Source organism: Convolutriloba macropyga, chromosome 1, assembly GCF_964194025.1.
Source record: "Convolutriloba macropyga chromosome 1, txConMacr16.3, whole genome shotgun sequence".
NCBI classification, from domain to species: domain Eukaryota; kingdom Metazoa; phylum Xenacoelomorpha; order Acoela; family Convolutidae; genus Convolutriloba; species Convolutriloba macropyga.
The window spans coordinates 88,244,957-88,271,438 of record NC_134468.1 but is presented as its reverse complement, the minus strand read 5'-3'; the positions used below and the strand labels follow the sequence as shown (position 1 = coordinate 88,271,438).

Sequence of the window (26,482 nt, the reverse complement as noted above, 5' to 3'; positions counted from 1 at the left end):
AGCAGCAGAATATTCAAAGGTAAAAAATCGTTTAAATTAATACCAAGGTCGGAAGAAAGTTGAAGTAAATAGTCCTAAGTGGAATTTTTGGAAAGTGCTTGCTATCAAACACTCAGTACTACCTTATGTTGAATGAAATCAATTGCAAACCAAAGAAATGATGAAAATCTAAGAAAAAGCTGAAATCATTCATTTTTAACAACTGAAAAAACCAATATACCGAAAATAAATGTAGGTGCCCGGAAAAAACTAGAGTGATACTAACTAGAATGTGAAGAAAATGGGCACAATGTAAGGATCATCGTAACAAAAAGACATTCATGATTTTTGAAAGTTAAAAATCAAATACAAGAAAAACAAATACATTACATTGTTCGGCATTCAAGACATAGAAAAGATAACTAGACATCCGATACAAAGATCTATCCTCCTGAAGAGAACAAAAAAATAGGAAAAAGCAGAATTCATAAATACGAAACATCGAAACATTTTGCAAAAAAAATGGTCAAAGAACTTTTAAGACTGCATTAATGAAAAAGTTTTAACTGTTTTTCAAAAAATTAACGCCAAAAAATGATTAAATTTTTATTGAAACAAAATAAAAGTCCCTCGCGTTAAACAAAAAGACTTTCTAGCAGTCACAACCCAAATACAAACAAAAAAACCGACGAAAATCGGAAAAAAACTACCAAAATCGGATTAGCATATGTACAATTTTATAAAACAAAATCACATCGAGGTAAAAAGAGGCACTGAGTATATGAATTATCAAGGAGAAGTTGCCATATTAACTGATTTCTGACAAAAAAGACTGTTAAAAGATCCAAAAATGAAGAAATTAATAGAAAAAAGCCAAAAATTAACTAAAAAATCAAGAAATCTGGGCCAAATTTCAACTTGAAACGCATTTTCAGGCTCTGCAAAACACTGTGGCATCAATTTCCGAGGTTGAAATTTCAATATAGTATCGAATAAAATTTATCTCTACAAGAAACCAATTAAAAGCAAAAATTGGGCCACTTAGACGAAATAACGGCTAAAAACGGTTATCTATATGTGCCATTCAGTCAAAAACTACTTTTCAAAGTCAAAAAGTCATTCACTAAACGCAGCGCATGATCAAAAAACTTCTCTCGCTTAGCGAAAATCTGTTCACCAAGACAGCTTTTCTCACTTTTGCTTTTAGCTCAAAATGCCGCGTGAGCAAACCTACTTCCTGTAAAAAGACCGAGAGAAAACCAATACTCCTCTTCGAGTCGTAAACATACCCGGCAGATTGCCGGAAAATAGCCGCCGTTGATTCCAATAAGCATGATTGGGATTGAAATAACAGAAGATATTGAAAAAAAAAAGATTTTTGTACAAAAACATTTTTTTTAATTCCGATTTATTTTGATGGCATTTCTTAGTTGAACATACTTCTGTTTCTTAGAGAGAGGCTACAGGGGCTCCTATCAATAACAACAAGCATTAGAGATTGTAAATAAGACTTATAGGAACGACGTTCAAATAGCGGGCATCTAAAATTGGGCTTTATGGGTTTATCCCGTTTCTATTTCTGACTTCAATTTTTATACTGACTCTGTTCATTTTGAATTGCTTTGCTGAGCAACTGATGTTCAAAATAACTTTTAGCAGAATGAGAGAAGAGAGAAACTAGCCTAGAGAAGTCAAAAAGATTTCACGCAAAATGTTGAAAAGGCGGCAAAATGAGGTAAAGCGAAACATTTTTTTATTCGACGAAGTAAAAAAAATAGGAGCGCTATAATAGCCGGCTGAGAAGATGAGGGCGGCTATTAAAAACCAATACTCCTCTTAGAGTTGTAAAAACCAAGAGCACCGCAATATAGCTCCGCTCAGCTTACAGCTTCGCAGCTATAAAAAATTATTTTACTGAAATTCAGGATTTGTCCTGCTAGGTTCTATTTATTTTTGTACTCCTCGCCCGAAATTCAAGTGCTAAATCAAAACAGTTTTATCAATAGGAATTCAGCTTACGTGACTTCTCTCTTTGAAGTTCCTGTAGCCTTTCCGAGTATGTTTTTGGTACCCGTGGCTTTGTCTCTGTCTTCTTAGTGACCTTCATTGCATTTGAAGCACCACTCGTAGTAGTTGCTCCTCTCGCTGGCGATATACTTGGTTTCGGCAGAGGTCCCGCAGCAGACGACTGAGTCTGTTTTATCCTATCCTGATGTGAAATTGTCTTCCCGGGAGACCTGCTACTATTCCTCGTCTTTTCTGGGTTCTGCACTTTGACCAGCGAAGTGAATGGTTTCGGCGGGGGTTTACTCACACTGAAATATAGTTACTGCAATATAACAAATGAGACACAAACAAACACAATCCACCATTCTAAGATTTTCTCCAGGAACAAGTCAAGGAACATACACCGACTAACGTCAAAGGTATTGCTCTCGAACGATAGGCGGGGCAATTAAATTTAGAGAAGATTTAGCTCAGAAATGTTTTATGAGTGTTACTGGGATTCGAACCCGGACCTCCATGTTCTCGGCTTTGATTTCGTTTCGCTCACATTCGATTTAAGAACAAACTATATTTCAAAACAAGATCAATTTAGATCCCTCAAAAATGAAGTGAAGCTTGAAAAAGCCTCTTCAGAAGTCTAAGAATGTTCTAGAACAAAAGCGCAAAAACGTCAAGCAAAAATATTGCATAAAAGACACATTTTTACAGTAATGCCCGCTTCAAACTTGGTTCGAGAGCAATTAAAAATTAGCGGAACGGTAATTGTCAATTTCAACCTTTTGAAGTTAATATTTGTGCACCGGGGATGACATAGATAACTAATAATTTTATCTGCCAACGATATAGAACGCGAAAACAGTTAGCTGTATGGGAAATAGAACGTTTTGGACAATAGCATTGCATGGTACAGAAGAATTGAAACACTTCAAGTCACAAAAATACTTGATGCATTCGTTGTGATCAAAAGGCAAGAATTATAATGTAGCTCACTTTTTACTGTATGACTGGTCAGCAAAGTCCTCTCCTCCATCCACTCTGACGTCAGTTGCATTGGTAGGATAATTGTCAGTGTAATTTGGGTGACTGTGTTCGCTCAGCTGACTCAGTTCCTCCAATCTGTTCATCAACTCACTCTCTTCCTTCTCCCGCTCATGTTTGATCTCCTCTGCAACACGTCTTCGCATTGACAGCTTATGGTTGGCCTGAAGTCTGTAGTACTCGTACCAAGAAGTATACCCAGCTGGTGGGTCCTACATAATGCAACTTATTATTAACATACAAACTTAACACATCGGATTCCACCTCAATTAATAATTGCAACTTGTTTTACAAAAGATTGTGGAATGTCTCCGTTTTCCTTTGAACCAATTTAGCTGTCGAGCATAAGCTTCTAAAATCTTTAAGTTGGAAAAAGTCGGCAAAGAAGGCTTCTACTTCTTATTCAGATGATCACAAAACGAACTTGATTTATGCGCGTGCATTAAAACAAACATACCCGGAAGATTGTCAAAAAATAGTTGCCATTGATTCCCAGAACCTAGGTTGGAATTGAAAGAACAGAAGAACATTGAAAAAAGATTACTTTAAAAAATAATATTAAGTGCGTGTTATTTTGATTGGATTTCGTAGATAGACAAACTCCTGTTTGTCAATGAAAAGATTCAGGGGCTAAAATAAATGACACAAAGCGTAAGACATGGTAATTAAGTTTAAGTAGAGGGCATATAAAATCGAGTTTCATGCGTTTATTCCGTTTCTACTTTCGATTTCATGATTCGATAACCACCCTGTTTATTTCAGATTGCCTTGCTGAGCGACAGCTGTTTGAAAGCACTTTGAGCAGAATGAGCACTTTGAGCAGAATGAGCACTTTGAGCAGAGAGAAGAATTAAACCAGTCCAGAAAAAGGTCAAAAAAATTTCATGCAAAATATTGAAAAATCGGTAAAATGAGTAAATTTTTATTCGACGAAGTTTAAAAAAAGGACAATTCCTGACAAGTCAAAGAAATTTAATAGATTAAACAAAAACTAGACCTCGAATGGACTACAAATGGATTGGAAAAATAGCAAAAATCGAATACAAACTGCCGCATGGGAAAAAAGAACCACAATCGAGAGAGCGAATTTTCGTTCAAATAATGATTTCTCACTACCTCAAAATTGAAGAGAAAACGCTAAACCACTAAATTGATGTTCAAACACCGTTGTTCAAAAATAAAGCCAAATTTAGTTTAAATTTCACGCCGATAAATTACTTAATTTTTTGCTCGACTTCCCGTTCGGCGTGACTAAAATCATCATCACTTCAATTTAACTTAAAAATCGAGACAAAATGTGGACAGGTTTCTAAAAAAACACACAACTGGAAGACTCCGGGGTCGACACCAAGTAATTGATGAAACTATTAACTTCAATATACCACACAAATTGAAATAACAAACGGAGGAAACAAATTATCGGGGAAAAAGCAAATTATTAAAATATTTTCTTGGAAGTTTTGTTGGAAAAGCATTTTTGTGCAAATTTTTTTGTAAAGCAGAGAATATGATAGATTACCAGGCATGATTCAACTGTCTTCAACAAATGACGGAAAAAACAAACCAACGATACATCTCGAAACCGGAGAAAAACAGAGCAAAAAAAGAAAGGAAAAAATCTAAAAACCTGTTAAACTTTCTTAAATGATAATCAACAAAATTTCAACATCTCAATAACTGTTCTCAACACTCCTCAAAAATAATTACTCTTGATTCATTGACTGCCCGCATGACACCCAATTGCACTGGAAAACACTTAAAACCTAAACATAGCCGGCAGATTGCCGGAATAGCTGCGAAAGAATAGACCTGCGTGCCATATAATAGAGATAGAAACAGATAAAGATCTAAATTGAAAAAAAAATCGACACCGCTCAAAGAAACTAGTTGAAAAACATTCAGCAATAAATTAATAAAGCTTGTTAAAATTCATTCCGCAGAAGCCTCTTATTAGGGACCTATACTGTACATATGAGTTCGTTTGACCTTAAACAAATTCAAATTAAACTTAAGTTTTAAAGCGCAAAAGTCATTTTATTGAGTGAGGTAAGTCACGTATGATCAAAATCTAATCACGCAAATAACCTAAAAACTTTTGCTAAAGCGAGTGAGAAATGACGTCACGCGCGCAAATGCCGTTAGTGAGAGGAAGAAGTCATTCAACTTTTTCAGTTTTGCTGTGTGAACAAATGTAAAACGAAAAAAGAGCGTCAGACGACGAAACAAAAAAAAAACCAAGAGCACCGCAATATAGCTTCGCTCAGCTTACAGCTTCGCAGCTATAAAAAGAAGTAACTTACGAATGCACAAAAACTGCAAAATTGATTATTTTAGCGAATTGATTGTTTTAGCTTACGAAAAACTGTACTATCAAACTGTTTTCACTTGGTAACAAAAACCACTAACTTCACAATTACTCATAAAAATTCTTCTGCAACGCAGAAAAACAGAAAAATTAAGCAGAAAAATGTTTGAATTTAGCTGGATCTAAAATATATTCAAATCAACAAAAAAAATCAAAAAAGCCACAAAACCCAGCATAAAAATCTGATTTCAACCAAAAAGTCACCCCTGACAACAAAGAAATAAAGCAGAGAAAAAGAACCACCAAATAAGCGTCTAAATTGGCGAAATAGCAAAAATAGCTGAGGATTGCATATAAAACTCTAATAAATAATTGTGATGGTTAAAAATGCTCCCAAACGCAGAGTTACTTGTTGATAGGGATGAGAAAACCACTTTACCCGAAAAATAAAGTAAAAACTAAAAAAACTTTTGAAAAGGCTGCAAATGATTAAAAAAAATTGACTGCCACAAGAGTCAAAAGCAACCTATAAACTGAGACAATTAATCTCAAAGAATGAAAACAAACTTTTAAATGAAGTGCTGGACAATTCTGGAAAACCTGATAGGAAGAACTGATTTTACACAGACGAGTAATATTCTGTCCAGACAGCGCTTGATGGTAGAAGTCCCATCAAAATATCACTTAATATCAAACATTCCTAGCATCAATTCGGAGGTGTTTCCGTTCTTACTTGTGAATGTGATCGCGATCTTGACTTGGAGACGCCAGCTGCGGTCATCGAAGACTTTCCACCAGCCGCAACCGGCAATCGAGAGTCAGTTCTGCTTCTGTTGGAGGATGCACCACTCGTCACCCTCCGATTGGTAGAAAGAGCAGAGGGAGGTGGGAGCTTCTCGTGTCTTGAGGTGTTGGGCCTGTCAACTGCGATTTCGTCCAACAATTCTTCCGCAGACTGTAATCTCTTCTCTGTGAACTCCGCATTACGGTCACTGAAGCAAAACGAGCTGTCTATCTTCTCTACATCAAACCATTCAACAAGCTGAAATTACCACTGGTAACAGTGCTTTAATATTAATACTAATAATAATATTAATGTCAATAGTCAACGGAAATAAGTAACAGCAAAGAGTTAAAGGACAATTTGATGAAGCTAAAACTTGATGTCAGTCAGTTACTTATGGACCTATCTAGTTTGGTTATTTAGCTATAATCGATTCCATTGATTGTCTTTTCTAAAAATTAAAATGAGAGGCACTGGCTACTCGCTCAAGGTTCTCCAGCACAATCACCGATCACGTATGACCACTAACGCTTTTAATGTCTCCCTCTGTTTCAAATTCTCTTTGATCTCCTGATTTGATAAGGTTGATTTCTGTCTCCAAGGACTGTGCTCCTTCTGGGCAAGGTCTTTCCTGTGTTCAATGTAGTCACTCAGTCTCTCCTTTCTCTTCTCCTTCATCCACTTTCTCACTTCATCTTTCTTGGCTGCTGCTTTGGCCTGCTCTGCTAACAGTCTCTCTGAATGCTGTTGTTCTCTGTTTGACATAAGCCCTCTCAGATCCAACTTAGAGACATGTGGGGGTGTATCGTGGCTAAAAAAGAAAACTAACAATAATGAAGGAATGTATGGTTGCAGCCCAACAGCATTAAGATTAAACATTATCGGAGAAGTCTGCCTTCATTCGCTTTTTCTGTTGAGCTAAAGACTTCACAAGACTGTTCGTTTCATGGCCATGAACGTTCTTTTTGGTAACTATAGCTTCATGATTGCGTGTTGTTTCACCGTTGCCGATAAGTTCGCTCAGATGATTCAAACTCTTGTCATAAATAGTAACCAGTCTCGTGAGTTCCTATGACAGATCCTTAAAGTTTGCTTTTCGATGTTTTAGTCAAGAGGAATTCCCAACTTTTCTCTCGTGAAATTCTTTTGTACCAGACGGAATATTCCACATGACGTGATATTCCACATATTCCGCGAGCTCAAAATTTTAGCGTTGCATTCAAAGATAAAGTGAGAAACAAACTGCCAAAAAATTTCATTTCTTCTAAGCTTCGTTATTTTGTAAAAATAGCTCTTATAAACGGGTCAAACTTACATAGCTGAAGCAATCAATTTTTGAATGCTTTTCTTCTAAGGTGAAAAAGGTGAAAAACCCGTGAAAAAACTGACAGTACTGTTTGAAATTCCCGTGAAATAGTTAACAGTACTGTTGGAATTTGAGAAACACTCATTTGAGGTATTAACGACTCCACGGGCAATATAGCAGATTTAATTGAAACATTTTAAAGAATCCCTCAAATATGTTGTCATTTAGCATTCTTTGATTCTTCAAGTTTGGAAAACATTACAGTACAAATTAAATGAGAGAGAACTTCCAATCTCAACAACTTAATCCGCATAAAAGAAAAATATGTAAATTGGCCCGACTGCCATCAAAAATTTTGTCGAGCCTTCGCTGAGTTGAAACTGAAAACACAAATTGGAACTGCGTTGTTCTTTTTGCTTTCATTTGTGCTTCGATGAAAAACTTACCTATTCGTTTTCTTTCGATCCGAAAAGCATATCGTCTTTCTCAGTATTCATTGTTAAGTTTTCTTTTGATTCAGGAACCCATTCGTTTTCTTTCTAAAACCCAGGTGCATTTTTTTTATTATTTCGACATGTTTTTCATGTGAGCGGGATACGCGTAAGAGGGGTGAAACTCTAAGAACAGCCCTGCTCACCATGAATTTATAACTCTTGAACAGTTTCGGCGAATCACATACCAAGAGAGCAGTGAACATTAAAGCTTAAGAACTTAATGATTTACCCATTTATCCCGTTTTTCAGGACGAAAAGTCAAAATTCGGACGAAAAGCCGGTGAGACAGCTGACGACACGAAAATCACGATCAGAAAAAAGTTGATGGTACAAAAAAAACGCATGAAAAAGACCATAGGACTAATATAATTACTTCGTTAGAGGGCAATTAAAAAATGAACTTTTACTGCGTAAATTTACTCACCTCTTATATGTGAAATGAATACCCGGCGGCGGAAAGTAATGTAAGCGAATTAATTGAAATGAACGCTCCCTAATTTATCATACTAAACAATTTCGCTACCACAACACCAAAAGCATGTAGATTACGGGGATGTATTACTTAGAACATTTTTGGGTGCAAAAAGTTTTAACATCAGAGGTTCCGACCCCAATCACCGTCGTAAGAATCGGACGAATTAATCAGCCCGCTATGATTCCTTCATCACCGTTAATTCTAAAATTGATTTTGTTTTAGCAACAAACAATTTGATTTCTGTCTGCGGGCAATTTAGGTCATGCCGAAATCAAGAAAGCAAGCGTAAAAAAGTCTGAAAAAATTAAGCGAAAAAAATGTTCTAGAGCTAATGCAAAACAAAAAAGAGCGTCAGACAAAGAGACAAAACACAAACATAGCCGAAAGGATTCCGAAGGCAAATTGAAGCGTCGAAACGTCACAAAAAATCCGTCCGCAGCTGAAACCATTACCTTTGTTTTAGAACATTAATTTTTACCTAACCAGATTTGATTTTAAAAGACCGGTAAAAGATTTGAGCATTAACATAAAAGATTGGAACATTAACAGATTTGAGCATCAACAAAAGATTTGAGCAAGATAAAAGAACTGAGCATTAACAAAATTGAAGCAAGATAAAAAAAACATAGCCGGCAGATTGCCGGAATAGCTGCGAAAGAATAGACCTGCGTGCCATATAATAGAGATAGAAACAGACACAGATCTAAATTGAAAAAAATCGAGAACGCTCAAAAAACTAGGCTAAAAAACATTCGGCGATAAATTAATAAAGCTTGTTAAAATTCATTCCACAGAAGCCTTTTATTAGGGACCTTTACTGCACATATGAGTTCCTTTGACCTTAAACAAATTCAAATTAAACTTAAAATTTAACAAATTAAACTTAAGTTTTAAAGTGCAAAAGTCAATTTATTGAGTGAGGTAAGTCACGTATGATCAAAATCTAATCACGCAAATAACCTAAAAACTTTTGCTAAAGCGAGTGAGAAATGACGTCACGCGCGCAAATGCCGTTAGTGAGAGGAAAAAGTCAATCAGAAAATTTGACTTTTTCAGCTTTGCTGTGTGAACAAATGTAAAACGAAAAAAGAGCGTCAGACGACGAAACAAAAAAAACCAAGAGCACCGCAATATAGCTACGCTCAGCTTACAGCTTCGCAGCTATAAAAAACAATCACGACGTCATACAGAAACAAAACGAAAAACCCGACAAATTTTAAACAAAAGATGTTTATGTAAAAATGCCCGAAACATTGATCCAGCATAACTTAATATTATAAAAAAAATTTGGAAACGTTGAGAAATGGACAAATCCTTTAGGATGATCAAATAATTACAGTCTCAAAAAAGTTGATCAAATAATGACAGTCTCAATCATCTGTGCCAACCAAAAGACCTGCCTGAGCATAAGGCCGATAATATTCATAGAAACTCCAGAATTTTTCAAAAGAGAAAGAAAAATAAAAAAACAGAACTAAAAGCATTGTTTTGCTTTTTGGAGTCACTGCAATTAAGACAATTAAAAAATATTGTTTTCTTGTTTGAGAGATCGCAGACCAAATGAGATCAAACGATTGCAAAAATCAAATTAATCGATAAAGACGAAAGAAACAAAATAAAATTCCAAGGCAGAAGATCGCTTAAAACCAAAACCGATGACCTGAGAGTTTAAACAAAAAATCTCAATAGGCCAGAATTTTCAGAACACTATCAGTGCTGTATTATTATGAATGAAATCAATTGTAAACAATCTAAGAAACAGGCTAAAATCATAAATTGTTTAAAACAACTGATAAAGCCAGAACAAACAGCGCTATAGATCTGAAGAACGCTGGAACGACTCAAGCTAAAATGTGGCGAAGAGGGACATCGTAAAAAAAGAACCAAAAAAACTTCTTGATTTGCGAAAGTGAGAACTAAAAAAAACAAATACATTTCACGGATCAGCATTCGACTCTTAGCGAAAATAAATACGCATCCTCCTGTAGAAATAAAGGAGGTGAAAATAGTTCAAAGACTTGAAATATTAGTATTACTTGTAAAGAAAATGTCAATACTTTTAAAATTTCCATTATGAAAACAATTTAGGAATCTGAAAAGAACGCCAAAAAAATTATTGTCGTTAATAAAAAGAAATCAAAATCACTGAAACTGCAACGAGATTTTTTTTCCAGTAACAAACTCAAAAAACAAATAAAACCGATAAAAATTGGACGAAGACTGACAAAATCAATTGCAAATAAAATGAACAAATTCTAAAAAGCTCATCTAAGATTTTCAACGGATAAAAGCAGAGCCAATAAAAAAGAGTTCAAATTGAAATCAGAGTTCACAGACTTGAAACATTAGCATTATTTGCAAAGAAATACTTTTAAAATTGCCATTATGAAAACAATTTAGAATTTTAAAAACAACGCCAGAAATGATTGGCATTAATAAAACAAATCAAAATCACTGAAAATACAAAAAAAAGACTTTTTCGCGTAACTAAAACCAACATACAAAAACCGATAAAAATAGGACAAAAACAGACAAAATCAATTGCAAATAAAACAATGAAAAGATTCTAAAAAAATTCTAAAGCTCATTAAATATTTTCAACTGATAAAAGCAGAGCCAATAAAACAATAAAACTACAATTCTTGGGCGAATGTTAGAAAGATACAATCTATGATGTGGAAAATACGGACACATTGTGAAAAAAAAACAGAAACAAAAAGAGTAGTTCTTGATTTTTGAAAGTTTAAAATGAATTTGAAAAAATTGAAGTATTAAAACAAACATTAATTAGCAATTGAGGCTTTAAAAATTAAATAAACATCCTCTTGCAAAAAAAGGTCAAAAGTTTTTCAAAATTCCGCTTTTCAAATTCTTTACTGAACTTCAAATTTAAAAACTAAAAAAAATTACGAAATTAACATCCCTGACGGTGCACAAAAAAAACTTGCTATTATTAAAACCAAATACAAATAAATGGAAAAATGGAAATAAATACCACAATCGTAAAAGCATGTGTTATAATTTCACAAAAACAGAAGCATCTCAGCATCTCCCATTATGAAGGGGCTTTAGGTGAATGAATAATCAAGGGGAAGTTGCCATATAAACTGATTTTTGAAAAAGCCCGCTTAACTATCCATATATGACGAACTTAAAGCAAAAACGCCAGAAGTTTACTAAGAAACTAAGAAAAAAGAGCCCATTTTGACTTTGAAATGCATTATTAGACTCTAAAAAATGGAATCAATCTCGGAATCATTTTACATGAAAAAAACTATACCAAGTGGACGAAAAACGGTTATCTTTATGCGCAAAAATGTCAAAAAAAAACTTTTCAAAGACAAAAGGTCATTCACTAAACGCAGCGCACGATCGAAACATGGCCGGCAGATTACCGCAATAGCGGCGAAAGAATGGACTTGCGTGCCGTAAAATACAGATGGAATCAGATTTGGAAAAAAGTTAGGGGGTTCAAAGGGGGTGTCCAACTATTATTCAAAGGGGGTGTCCATTTTAGATCAATTTTGGGTGCAGAAACTTTTGACGACGCAGAATTTCGAACCCCCAACCCCGAGTGTACCCACTGGCTGCATTAACCACTAGGCTACAAGACCCTTATGCAACAGGCATAAGTTCTGAATGCGAGCAATTTAGATCACGCGAAAAGCAAATCAAGCGTGAAAAAGTGACTGAAAACGTCAAGCGACAGAATGTTCTAGAACAAATTGTAAACATACCCGGCAGATTGCCGGAAAATAGCCGCCGTTGATTCCAATAAGCATGACTGTGATTGAAATAACAGAAGATATTGAAAAAAAAAGATTTTCGTACAAAAACATTTTTTTTAAGTCCGATTTATTTTGATGGCATTTCGTAGTTGAACATACTTCTGTTTCTTAGAGAGAGGCTACAGGGGCTACTATCAATAACAATCAGCATTAGAGAGAGGTAACTAATACTTATAGGACCGACGTTCAAATAGCGGGCATCTAAAATTGGGCTTTATGGGTTTATCCCGTTTCTATTTCTGACTTCAATTTTTTATACTGTCTGTTCATTTTGAATTGCTTTGCTGAGCAACTGATGTTCAAAATCACTTTTAGCAGAATGAGAGAAGAGAGAAACTAGCCTAGAGAAGTCAAAAAGATTTCACGCAAAATGTTGAAAAGGCGGCAAAATGAGGTAAAGCGAAACATTTTTTTATTCGACGAAGTAAAAAAAAAACATAGCAGGACAAGTCCTGACGAACAATTCAAAGAATTTTCATTGACTTAACAAACATCTAGACCTAAAACGGACTATGAGCGAACTGGAAAAACCATTTTGAAAAAAAAAATCAGATCAAAAAAATTTAAAAAAAAAACAGAAAATGTCGCATGTCAAAAAAATTCACCAGCCAGAAATGGAAATTCGGTTCATACAAAAAATAGGCCTAGAATGAACTATGAATGGATTGGGAAAACCATTTAGAAAAAAATCCGATCCAAAAAAATCGAAAAAACAGTAAAAATCAAAGTGAAAATGCCGCATGTGAACAAAAAATCACTAGTGAGAAAGCGAATTTTTGTTCAAACACCGTTTTCTCGCTCTACTTTAAAATTAGAGCGAAAAAATTTCACGCCGCAAAACCACTCGCTTTTTCGCTCCATTTCCTGTTTCGGCGTGACCAAAATCACCACTCCAATTTGACTTCAAAAATCATGAAATTGTGTGAACAGATCTTAAAAAAAAAAAAAGACAGCGCCCCAATACAATTCAAATTCTTTGAATTGTAAAAAATAGGAGCGCTATAATAGCCGGCTGAGAAGATGAGGGCGGCTATTAAAAAGAAAAAGAGCGTCAGACGACAACAAAAAACCAAGATCACCGCAATTTAGCTTTGCTCAGCTTACAGCTTCGCAGCTATAGAAACTTCTCTCGCTCAGAAAAAAAATTAGTGCAAACGGCATTTTTACTGTTTCGATTTTAGGTCGAACGCCGTCTGAACGAATAGTACTTCCGATTTGTAAATACCTCAAAAAAATCAATACAACCCTTCGAGTCGTAAAAACCAAGAGCACCGTAATATAGCTACGCTCATCTTACAGCTTGGCAGCTACAATAAAACTTACTGACTAACGCCAGGCGAGCTGCTCAGAAACTATTGGCGAGGGATTGGCTGTGGTAGTAGGTTACTTACCCTTTAGGAAGTTAGCCTCACTGAGTGAAATTGATCTCCAAAGAAATCATTCCTTAGCAGTTTTGGTGAAACATTTACTCAGAGGCTAGTAGAGCCCAAAGCGCACTGAACAAAAATTTAACAGCCTCTTGCTTTGCCAGCTTTTTCCGTTTTTGAGGAAAAGGGTCAAATGGTCAGACGAAAAATCAATTCAGCCTAAATCGTATTGAAAAGAGGGCCCAAATAATTGCTACAAATATAGTCTGAGAGAAATTAACTAACTAATAATTTGTCAACTGATAGACTCTGCGATGAAGATGAACGTTATACATATTGAGAGGCGATGTAGAGATAAGGAAACACAGAGTACCTGTGGTCTTGTTGAATAGCCACACTCTTTTCAGAGGGCAAGTCAAGGTCGAGAGTGGCATCAACATTCGTGACCTCCAGATCACTTAAGGAGACACTACTGTTAGTTATGCATTCAAAATATACATTGGACGATTGAATATGGCCTTCCTCTTGGGTTAATATCTGGTTTATAATGTCTCCGAGTATTCAAAGCCATAATAAAAATTGGCAGTTCTAAGCTGGATATTAAGTTATTGAGACCTACGGAATGTTCTGAATTAAGTCAAGATTTTTATCACTAATTTAATAAGATAAATTGTTGAGCTCTAGGTAGAAAGATTACGGCGTTTAGTCTTACTTGTCGATCTGTTTGTACCGTTCCTCCATCTCAGAATCATGATCCCGATCGCCAGTATCTTCAACTGTGGATCTCGGATAGGTTTCATGAATGCTATCATCTTGGGCAACTCGGACAACTCTACGACTCTGGCTGATGACCCCTTCGGAATCAACTTGATCTGTTGACTGTTTGCGATCTTCGTGTGGTTGAAGAACGTCCATCATATCTTCCACTTTATCCATGAGCTAAAATGCAGTATTCAGCCACAATTGCAGCCATGAATGAAACAAGGCCGCATATCATAATTTGAAATTCCTCATTCCTTTAATCCGTACCAAATCTTCAGCAACTCGAGTGCCTTTTTTTGACTCTTTTAGACGAAAAGATTAACGTCGGGCGAATTGCTATTCGGTAGTACCCAGCTGGGGCTTAGATGCTAGCAGTGGGGGGATGAGGGGGGAGCAAGACGCTCGTATCCTTATTCCAACATTAAGAACCGACCTTGACACCATGAAATGAAATTTTGGTGAATCGCATTGTTAGAGGAGACTGGTAAGGCTTCAAGAGAACTTAATGCCCTCCGGGCGTTACCTGTTATTCCGTATTTTAGGCCGAAAAGTCAAATGGGTAAGATCAAACATCAGGCAAGCGAAAAATCGCATAAAAACCTCAGGTAAAACAAATGCCACAACCTTCGTTTGAGAAAAATTAGAAATACGTTTACAAAACAGCAAACTACAAGGCAGAAAATTGAGCCAAAATGCACGGAAAAACGGTAGAAACCATAACTATATGCTTCATTCTCTCAAAAACTTTTTCGAAGTCGTCAGGTCATTGAATCAAGGTAGAGCATGAACGAACTAGTTGTCTTATCTGTCGCTAAGGACAAATTAGTTATACAGCACTTTTACTCACTTTCGGTTTTAGGTCGAAACGCCGAATGAGAACATACTAAGCAGACTGACGGAAAACAGTCGCCATTGATTCCCATAAAAGGGATTCGCATTTAACGAACAGTCAAACACTAATAAAAATTGCTTGTTGCACAAGAATATTTTCAAAGTGCGAAATATTCTGATTTGAGTTCGTAATTATGCATACCCCAGTTTCTTAATGGGATTCCAATGGACCATTTTTGATTCCGCTTTTTAATACTGATTCCATTCATTTTGGATTGCGTCGCTGAGCAGCTGCTGTTTACAAAAATTTTGAGCAGAATGAGCGAAGACTGAAATTAGCCTAGAGAAATGTCAAGATTTCGGAGCAAAAAGGTCGAAAAGCCGGCGAAATGAGGTAAAGCTAAACTTCTATTGGACGAAGTACAAAAACATAGCAGGGAAAGTCCTGACCTGCAATTCAAAGAAATTTGATTGACTAAACAAAAATGGGAATTAGAGCGATCCAATTTCACGCAGCAAGACCTTCTTTTGCACTCCACTTTCTGTTTCGGCTTGACCAAGATCATCACTTCAATTTGACTTCAAAAACCAAGAAAACATGAGCAGAAAAAGACAGCTCACCAATACAAATCAAAATCTTTGAACTGTAAAAAATGGGAGCGCAAATTTAGCCTGCTGAGATGAGGGCGGCTATTAAAAATAGTACATCCGGTTAAAAAATTCCAAAATCAATACTTTTCGATTCGTAAAAAGAACCAGGAATACTGCAATATAGCTCCACTCAGTTTACAGCTCTGTAGATATAAACATAGCCGGCAGATTGCCGGAAAATAGCCGCGGTAGACGCTTGGGGCCTTCTATGAATTGAAACAACTAAAGAGATTAGATAGACAGATCGACCACCAGTCCTTTAACAGACTACTAGCAAAAGACTTTTTGGATGAGCTTTGGACTGTCATTTTTATGAGACACATAAGCTCTATGGAGAAAGACCTAATAGGGCTTTTCAAAATTAGGATCTTTTCCGTTTGTGCCCCCTCAGCTTAGTGGGCGCATATTATTTGCACCCCTCAGATGCACGTGCAATAATTTTTACATGACTTAACATGTAATGGCACGTGCTCTGTAACTGGGGGGCGCATGACGTACTGGGGGCACAAATGTTCCCAAGAAGATCACAAAATTAACATTCGAACTCAAAAACTCAATCTAATAATCAAGAATTAGGGCATATATGTTTGGCACTACTTAGATGCACACTATTGACCTTTAACAAGTAAATGTTCATAAAACTTAAAGTTCCATAAGTGAGTTCAGAAGTCATTTTTTGAGTGAGGTAAGTCATTGAAAAAGTCAATTCCAAGAAGTCAGGGTAAGACGAAACAAAAATCTGTTAGACGAAGTAAAAACATAGCCGGAAGAATTCCGGAAACGACTCGAAGGAAAAAATTGCCCATACTTATGACTAAACAACTACAACAAATATTGTGAACCCTTGACCTCCACAAATGCCATAAAAAATTTGAGGAAGAATAGAAACGGCATTCAAAAACCAAAAACAAATTGAAAAAATTAGAAAAACTTAATGACTTTTTTAATAGTACAAGGAAACATAAAGCCGAATAAAGTTCCTTTGCAATTAGAGCAATGAAAAGCTCGCAAAACAATGGGCAAGTCATAATAGGCTAAGAAACTTGTCTAAGGTTAAAACAAGGAAAACTGCAAAAAAAATAAGAAAAATGGCTAAAAATTTCAATTTTTCTGCCAATTTTCCTAAGAAAAAAAAGATTTATAGCCAGAAAACCTTAGCCAATTGGTATCTGAAAATTCTTTAAGTAACAAGCTTCTATTCAAATCCCACTTAAAGCATTAAAACAAAAAAAAGAGGCAAAAAATCATTAAATTGGGTCTAAAAATCAGCAAAACTGATCAAAAACCTCCAAATTAGCATTAAATTCAAATAAACTACTTGAAACCTTCAATTCCTATCGAAACAAGCCTAAAACTAATACAATATTATAATCAAACCTCATAAATATCAAAAGTTGCAAAAAAAACTGCTTTTAAAAGCCGCACGTGAACAAAAAATTTCGCTCGCTTAGAGAAAATTTTTTCACACATCAATTTCTCGCTCTCTCAAAAACAGCGGTGTGAACAAAAACCACTCTCTTTTCGCTCCGCTCTTCGATTCTATTCAGCACCAAAATCACTCCAAATTTTTTCACGCTTTTCATTTCGCGCTTCAAAAATCACTCCAATAAAATTGATTGAAAAAAAGGACTTCTCCAATACTCCTCTTCGAGTCGTAAAAAAAAATAGGAGCGCTATAATAGCCGCCTGGAATTGAGGACGCGGCTATTAATTAGAACGAAGTTCAAATACTAAAAGTCCTCTAAAATTGGGCTTGATGGGTTTATCACCGTTTCTACTTCTGATGTCTTCGTTTTTTTCTGACACAGTTAGGTTAAACCGCAAATTACTTCAAGATAACTAATTTTTAGCAGTCTGTCATTGATTTTAAATACTGATTTTTTTTTCAATCTGCTACCTAAATAGGCATGTTTAAGTGTTGCTCCGCATGTACATTTCATGTTATCCTTTCATTTTTCATTCATTTTTCAAAGCGTGAACATACGTAGTGTGTGTTTGAGAATTCATCTTTGAGTCTTTTGGATGTCTCCTCCATCACCTGGATCTGTTCGGCCATCGTGCTCAACTGCTCATTCACAGTCTTGCTTCTGGTACGCGGAGTCACTCTAGCGGGTGTCCCTTTAGACCCATTTGTAGTTGAAGACAATGCCACGTCCCTAAATTATGCGATTTATGTATCTCTGTAGAGATATGTCAACCTATGAAAACCTATTCCTTTATAATTCCAATAATTGAAATGAGTAAATGATTATCGATTTTTATGAATTCAAAAAGTGCCACCATACACTGCACGCCATATACTCGCCGTCAAGCAAAACATTCCTCACATCAAACATTTCAAAAAACTCGTAAATTAGATAAATAAAGCATTCCAGCACATATACTAGATTCGTGAATGTTTTGATAAAGGCACTCAAATCAAAGAGTGCGTCATAGAGCACCCAGACAAACACTATATTTCCATTTCTACAAATAATACTTACTTTGTATCTCTTTCAACATTGGAATCCATTTGGGAAAACAGCCGCTCCGTCAGCTCATCTCCCCTCCCAACTTTTGGCTGGCCCTGGTTATCGTGTAGCAAACTAGGGTCTCTTGTTCCCTTTCTCGGAGTCGGGAATGGGGATGTAGCCATCTCAGATGTGAACACAGGTCGCCGTTGACCACCTTCCACTATAAAATTCTGACAATTACTTCGAGGTCACTAAATAAGCCAAGCTCTATAGTAATAGTCTGTAAGAATATCTTAACTCGAATTTATTCCCTTAACAAAGGCAAGCTTAGTTTTTGACAACAATGAGGGCAGATCAGAAATGAACTGCGGATACGCATCAAGAGCAGAACTTTGTGTGTAACAAATTCCAATGACCTCACTACTATTGAGGACCTCAGATTTTTTAAAAGGCTTAACTGCGGTTCATTTTGATGTAAAAACTGAGTACAATATTGACTGCTATTTATGATTCACCAACAAATTGAATTAATTATAGCTAATTGGGTACCTGATGTATCCAGTATTGCAGGAGTTTCTCCACTGCTTGCACCTCTCTCTTGACTTGTTGGTTTCTTTGGACCTTCTCTCAACTCTTTCACAATTTGCCAGTGAAGGTCAGCGTAACTTCTTGGCTGATGAGTAGATTCCGAGTCGTACAATGAAGTCGTAATCTCAGGTAAGGACTCCATGTTTTTCTCATCGATGTCAACCACGCTGATGAAATCTTTCTAAAGACACAAAGCTTCATTGTCGTCAGTCATTTACCAAAACGCCATAATCTTTTTATAGTGTATGTATAAATTTCTGTTTATATAGGTTTAAGGCAAAAAAAAACAACTTTTCTATTACCCAACTGAATCTCGCCTTGCCTATCTGTAGGGTTAATGGGCGATTAAAATGGTTCAATAAAATATGAGCGAACAAAATTTATCATTCAGACACCACATACAAAGTTCATAATTTTCATAATACAAGAAAATTATTCAGAACTAATTATCGAAAAAATACCTGGTTATAAAACTCAACGTTACTATTGATAAATATATGGAATCACTCAACAGAAGTTCATCTCACAACACTATTCAACTATTTCAGACATCAATGAATTGATGAAATGCATAGATCATAATGGATACTTTTCAAACCGTATATAAGTTTTCGATCACCGAAAACTTAGACGGATGGACTTTGATCGTTCGATAGCGGTGAAACTAGGTATCCATTTAAAAACATACCCGGCAGACTATCGGAAAATAGCCACCGTTAAGTCCCATAACTCTATTGGGATTGAAAGAAACTGATTTTTGTATAAAAACATTTTTACGTGCGCTTTATTTTGATGTCATTTCTTAATTGAACACACTCCTGTCTCTCAGTGAGAGGCTACAGGGTCTAGTATCAATACCAATAAGCAATATAGATAATAAATAAAAATTATGAGAACAAAGTTCAAGTACCGGGCATCTAAAAATGGGCTTTATGGGTTTATCCCGTTTCTATTTCTGACTTTGATTTTTTATACTGACTCTTTTCATTTTGAATTGCTTTGCTGAGCAGCTGCTGTTTAAAAGAAATTTGAGCAGAATGACAGAAGAGTGAAACTAGCCTAGAGAAATCAAAACGATTTCACGCAAAATGTCGAAAAAGCGGCAAAATGGGTAAAGCGAAAAAAAGTTCGACGAAGTAAAAAAATAGGAGCGCTATAATAGCCGGCTGCGAAGATGAGGGCGGCTATTAAAAAAACAAATTTCATTCTACAAAGCACAAGTGTATGCCCACACCGGTTCCATGTGCCCAAAACTTTCAAAGATTGTGCCTCAAAAAAGATTTCACGCAAAATGCAGAATAAGCGGCAAAATGAGGTACAACTAAACAAATTTTTAATCGAAGAAGTAAACACAAAAATTAGGAGCACAATAGTAGCAGCCTGAGAAGCCGAGGCGTCATATGGTGGTAACAAAAGTTCGGACAAAACAGATTAGGCAAATAATAGATCGCAGCCATTAAAAAGCAGTCTGAAAAAATCACGTGAACAAAAAAAACATAACCGGCAGATCGCCGGAAAATAGCCACGATAGACGCTTGTGGCCTACCATGAATTGAAACAACAAAATAAATAAGATTGACAGATTGACCACCAGCTTTTTAATAGACCACTTGACTTTTTTGGGTTAGATTCGGACTGTCAATTTTATGAGCCACATTTGCTCTACAAAGAAAAACCCTAATGGAGCTTTTTCAAAAAATATTTGATATTAAAACTCAAGACTCTATTACTCATCAGTTAGGGCATGTAAGCTTGGCACTACTTAGATACACTATTGACCTTTAATTAGTAAATGTTCATAAATTTAAAGTTCCATAAGTGAGTTCAGAAGTCATTTTTTAAGTGAGGTAAGTCACGCAATTGACCTAAAAGCAGAAATGAAGTCACGAACACAAACCTCAACTGCAAAGCAGTAGAAGTCACTGAGGTCATTGAAAAAGTCAATTCCAAGAAGTCAGGGTAAGACGAAAAAAAAATCTGTTAGACGAAGTTAAAATACATAGCAGGACAAGTCCTGACGTAAAAAACTAGACATAGGACGGGCTACAATTGAATTGGAAAAACCATTTCTAAAAAAATCAGATATAACAAAAATTAAAAAAAAACATACCCGGCAGATTGCCGAAAAATAGCCGCCGTTGATTCCATTAAGCATGATTGGGATTGAAATAACAGAAGATATTGAAAAAAAAAAAAGATTTTTGTACAAAAACATTTTTTTAAGTCGGATTTATTTTGATGGCATTTCGTAGTTGAACATACTTCTGCTTCTTAGAGAGAGGCTACAGGGGCTCCTATCAATAACAATAAGCATTAGAGATGGTAAATAAGACTTATAGGAACGACGTTCAAATAGCGGGCATCTAAAATTGGGCTTTATGGGTTTATCCCGTTTCTATTTCTGACTTCAATTTTTATACTGACTCTGTTCATTTTGAATTGCTTTGCTGAGCAACTGATGTTCAAAATCACTTTTAGCAGAATGAGAGAAGAGAGAAACTAGCCTAGAGAAGTCAAAAAGATTTCACGCAAAATGTTGAAAAGGCGGCAAAATGAGGTAAAGCGAAACATTTTTTTATTCGACGAAGTAAAAAAAAAAAAAATAGGAGCGCTATAATAGCCGGCTGAGAAGATGAGGGCGGCTATTAAACAGAAAACCAATATCAAAATGCCGCATGAGAACAAAAAACCACTAGCAAAAAAGGAAATTTTGGTTCAATTAAAAAACTAGGCCTAGAATGAACTATGAATAGATTGGAAAAACCATTTAATAAAAATCCAATCCAAAAAATCAAAAACAGTAAAAACTATAGTGAAATTGCCGCATGTGAACAAAAAACCACTAGCGAGGAAGCGAACTTTTGTTCAAACACCGTTTTCTCACTCTACTTTAAAATTAGAGGGAAAAAAATTCACGCCGCAAAACCACTTGCTTTTTAGCTCCACTTCCTGTTTTGGTGTGACCAAAATCACCACTCCAATTTGACTTCAAAAATCATGAAAATGACAGCGCCTTCAAAAAAGACAGCGCCCCAATACAATTCAAATTCTTTGATTTGTAAAAAAGTAGGGCCACAATAATAGCCGCCTGGAATTGCTGACGCAGCTATCAATAGGTTGATATTTTCACAGTTAGAACCATAACGCGAGTCATAAAAAACAGTGCCTCAATAAAATTCAAATTCTTTGAATTCTAAAAACCAAGGTTACCACAATATAGCTATGCTCAACTCACAGCTTCGCAACTATAATAAAACAGACCCTATTAAGCAATCTTTAGAGTACAAAAATACCTTCTGTACGTGCGGGAAATGCAGATTGAGAAATATCTCTGGTGGAATAGCTGCTCTATTGGATGGGTGGTCTGTTCCAACATCTGTGCCAGCTCTCCTTTTGATCTCTGCCACAGTGAGTGCTGTAGGATGTTGATTAGAAGTGACTTGGGGTATCGAAGTCTGTGTCTCGATCTCTTTCCTCGCTTTCTTTGGCGAAGGTAGGGGAGATGTGGTCGCATCTTGCACTTCTGAAACAAACGCAATTTCATCCATTGTAAACATATTCCGGCTCAAAATGGTAGCTAAAGCTTAGTTGTTTCCTATTTAATTCAACCACCCCACTCAACATTACGTTGCAAGAAGTACAATTTGCTCAAAACATGCACTAGGAGGCTTTTGCGGACAACAATAACAAAAGCATCAAGCATAACCGACTAACGCTGCATCATAGGGAGGCTAGCTTAAGATTAATTGGGGTGAATGGAGCGGAAGAGGGGGGCTTGACCTGTCTTCGCGTTTTTGAGGACAGAAGTCACATGTTAAGACGGAACAAACCATCAGACAAAAAGCTGATAGTACAAAAATTCGTATTCAAAAAGACCAGCAAGAGTAATATAATTGCTACAAACTTGACTTGAGCGCATTTAATTAGCCCACAATCTGTTTTTCCAATTTCTTTATTAATTACCTAATAAACCATTTAAAAATCAAATTTTCAAGATCTTATCGACAAAAGCTATTGGTAAGCAATTGGTTATAAATAAGGATTTCTTTGATTCATGTCAGAGCAATTGTTGACAACAGTGGCAAAGTCGAGAAAATTTACTTGCTCAAATGTATCTTTTGCAACGTCTGTTACTAGTCCTTCGAGCACGTCCGTAAACCATCAAAAGAATTTAAACTCAAGCTTGGAAAAACCACTACACAGGATAGATTTTTCTACGATTATGTTGATGAAAATGAAGCAGGCGTTACCAATATATTCAGCTCAGTGTTTGAATGCAGCAGAAAAAGAGACTTTTAGAACTAGAACTTCACTTACTCTGTTCTTCCACTTCAAATGAGGCATCAAGGGGAATGACGTCATCCATCTGTTCCTCAACTGACTCAATCAATTCATGTGCTTCCTCGTCTGCATCTGTTTCCACAGGTGTAACCACAGTCACTGTTTTCTGTAAAAAAAAGATATACATCAAATCAGCTGAATATTAGCAAAATGATAGCCATCTTAAGCAACATTGACTCTCGTGCAATTGTGCGTGTGCTCGTCTGACTCAAACTTCTCTCAACCTCAAATAATCCCTTTAGTACAGCAGTTGAACTAATTGACAAAAAAATGATGTCTCGTTACCGCGAAAACACGTAAAAGTGTCCAAGAACGTTGAAAATCTATTTCCAGTTGCAAAAAAATTCAGGTAATTTTCGGTTTGTGGCTTTTGCATTGCTGATCGTTTGTTGAAATCCTTGTTCTATTAATTACGTGAAATACTACACCAATTCTTAAAATGAGGAAACTTGCACTTTTCAATGACTTTCTGCAATATGTTAAATCCATTGGTGATGAAGCAGATGTGTTAGATTCATTTTTTCTGAAGATGCCTCCTTACACAGAAAAAATTCCACTGAATCTAGAAATTACATATTCTACGCATCGAGGAAATGATATTTTTAGCGTCATTCTCTGGGGGGGATGACCGTCCGAATTGTCTGAACAAAAAATCGTCCTCGCATGCAGTTCTTTTCATTTGTTTTAATAACAAGAGCTGAGAGCAATAAGTCTGCACTGATGATGGCTTCAGCAATGCAGTGTCTTTTAATGACTTAGGGTCCGAATTCATAACTCAGAACTGTCATCAACACTAGCATTATGGATATTCCACGGATTATTTTACATGAGTGCCTTATTTAGGATCTGTGCCGGATTCTGACCCAACACGCACAAGGAAAGTCAGCTTTCAACAAACTATCAGATCAAATCAGAAATCCTCAACAACAGTTTTCAAATTGAAACTCAAATTGGAACCCGATCGATTTATGATAAACCATAGCAATCGATATTAATCAAACATAGCCGGCAGATTGCCGGAATAGCTGCGATAGAACAGACCTGCGTGCCATATAATAGAGATAGAAACAGATACAGATCTAAATTGAAAAATCGACGCCGCTCAAAAAACTAGGTAAAAAACATTCAGCGATAAATTAATAAAGCTTGTTAAAATTCATTCCGCAGAAGCATCTTATTAGGGACCTATACTGCACATGAGTTCCTTTGACCTTAAACAAATTCAAAATAAACTTAAGTTTTAAAGTGCAAAAGTCATTTTATTGAGCGAGGTAAGTCACGTATGATCAAAATCTAATCACGCAAATAACCTAAAAACTTTTGCTAAAGCGAGTGAGAAATGACGTCACGCGCGCAAATGCAGTTAGTGAGAGGAAGAAGTCATTCAAAAAAATTTGACTTTTTCAGCTTTGCTGTGTGAACAAATGTAAAACGAAAAAAGATCGTCAGACGACGAAACAAAAAACATAGCAGGACAAGTCCTGACGTTCAATTCAAAGATTTTTCATTGACTAAACAGAAAAACTAGACCTAGAATGGACTATGAGTGAAATGAGAAAACCATTTTAAAAAAATCAGATCAAAAAATAAGAATAAAAACAAAAAATCAATGTCAAAAGGCCGCATGTGAACAAAAAAACCACTAGCGAGAAATGAAAATTTACTTCAAACAAAAAAACTATGCAAAGAATGAGCTGTGAATGGATCGGGAAAACCATTTAGAAAAAAATCCGATCCAAAAAATCGAAAAAACAGTAAAAATCAAGGTGAAATTGCCGCATGTGAACAAAAAACCACTACCGAGAAACCGAATTTTTGTTCAAACACCGTTTTCTCACTCTACTTTAAAATTAGAGCAAAAAAATCACGCCGCAAAACCACTCGCTTTTTCGCTCCATTTCCGGTTTCGGCGTGACCAAAATCACTACTCCAATTTGACTTCAAAAATCATGAAAATGTGTGAACAGATCTTAAAAAAAAACATAGCCGGAAGAATTCCGGAAACGACTCGAAGTGAAAATCCAACCAATTTAAACACCATCCAACTACTCATCAAACAAAACTTGCCTTCCTTAACTTATGATTATCTTGAAACAAAGTCATGAAACAAAAAGGTAAAAACAATAAAATCAAATCTGTTAAAATATGATAAAAAATCGGATCAAATTTTCTTATAAATTGAGATTCCAAAGAACTATCTCTGCCAAAATAACCTCATCAAAACAACTAGTACCTAGAAAAACCACTTATGTGAATATTGAAAAAATACTTTAGGCTAAAATTATGAAAAAAAGAGCTCTTAAGAACAACTCACTGAAAAAATTGGAAAAAGTTACTAAATTTTTTAATATTTCAAAAACATATAAATCCAAAGAAAGAATCCCTTCAGCCAATAGGGTATCCAGATGCTCGCAAAACAATAGGCAAGTCATAATACGCAACGAAACTTGTCTAAAAACAAAAACGAAAAACTGCAAAAAAAAATTAAGAAAAACAGTTCCAATTTTCGCCATTTTTTGTCATATTTCTCAACAAAAAAAATGATTCTTACCCACAAAACTGTAACCAATTGTTATCATAAAATTGCTCAAGTAGAAGGGTTTTCTTCAATACCCATTTGAGCCCGTAAAACATAATCGCAAAAAAAACGCAAAAATTAGCCCGAAAATCAGCAAAATACATTAAAAACTTCCGAATTATCATAAAATTCATATTAACTTCCAGAAACCTTCAACCCACTACCAAAACCAGCCTAAAATTAAAACAAAATCATAACCAAACCTCCTAATCAAAATAAATGAAAAAAAAACTGCTTTAAAATGCCGCACGAACAAAAAAAATTCGCTCGCTTAGAGAAAATTTTTTCACACATCAATTTCTCGCTCTCTCAAAAACAGCGGTATGAACAAAAACCACTCTGTTTTCACTCCGCTCTTCACTTTTGTTCAGCGCCAAAATCACTCCAAATTTTTTCACGCGTTTCATTTCCCGCTTCAAAAATTCACTCCAATAAAATTGATTAAAAAAAGGACTTCTCCAATACTCCTCTTCGAGTCGTAATAAAAAAGACAGCGCCCAATACAATTCAAATTCTTTGAATTGTAAAAAAAACCAAGAGCACCGCAATATAGCTTCGCTCAGCTTGCAGCTTCGCAGCTATAATCAAACTTCTCAAGACTTTCTGAGGCGGTCACAATTCAACAACTGCGGATGTAGCTTCAATTACATTAATATAGCGGACCAGATCAACTGCTTTCTTCTCTTTTCTTAAACGATTACTTTTGCTTGCCTCTTCATAAGTATCCGTGAGCGT

At 35.8% G+C, this 26,482-nt stretch overlaps 1 protein-coding gene across 4 annotated transcripts in view; it reads right to left on the bottom strand.

The window, feature by feature from the left end:
- LOC142344093 (uncharacterized) overlaps positions 1-26,482 on the bottom strand; it is a 120,590-nt gene that overhangs the window by 8,593 nt on the left and 85,515 nt on the right. For all 4 annotated transcript variants that reach the window (XM_075395582.1, XM_075395598.1, XM_075395590.1 and 1 more), the window contains 10 exons: positions 23,146-23,275; positions 22,122-22,351; positions 18,790-19,009; positions 18,271-18,460; positions 17,772-17,943; positions 14,256-14,482; positions 6,643-6,924; positions 6,063-6,321; positions 2,977-3,236; positions 1,999-2,294 (listed from right to left, as the gene is read on the bottom strand). In XM_075395582.1, coding sequence (XP_075251697.1) covers positions 1,999-2,294; positions 2,977-3,236; positions 6,063-6,321; positions 6,643-6,924; positions 14,256-14,482; positions 17,772-17,943; positions 18,271-18,460; positions 18,790-19,009; positions 22,122-22,351; positions 23,146-23,275 — 2,266 coding nt within the window. The remainder of the gene's footprint in view (positions 1-1,998; positions 2,295-2,976; positions 3,237-6,062; positions 6,322-6,642; positions 6,925-14,255; positions 14,483-17,771; positions 17,944-18,270; positions 18,461-18,789; positions 19,010-22,121; positions 22,352-23,145; positions 23,276-26,482) is intronic.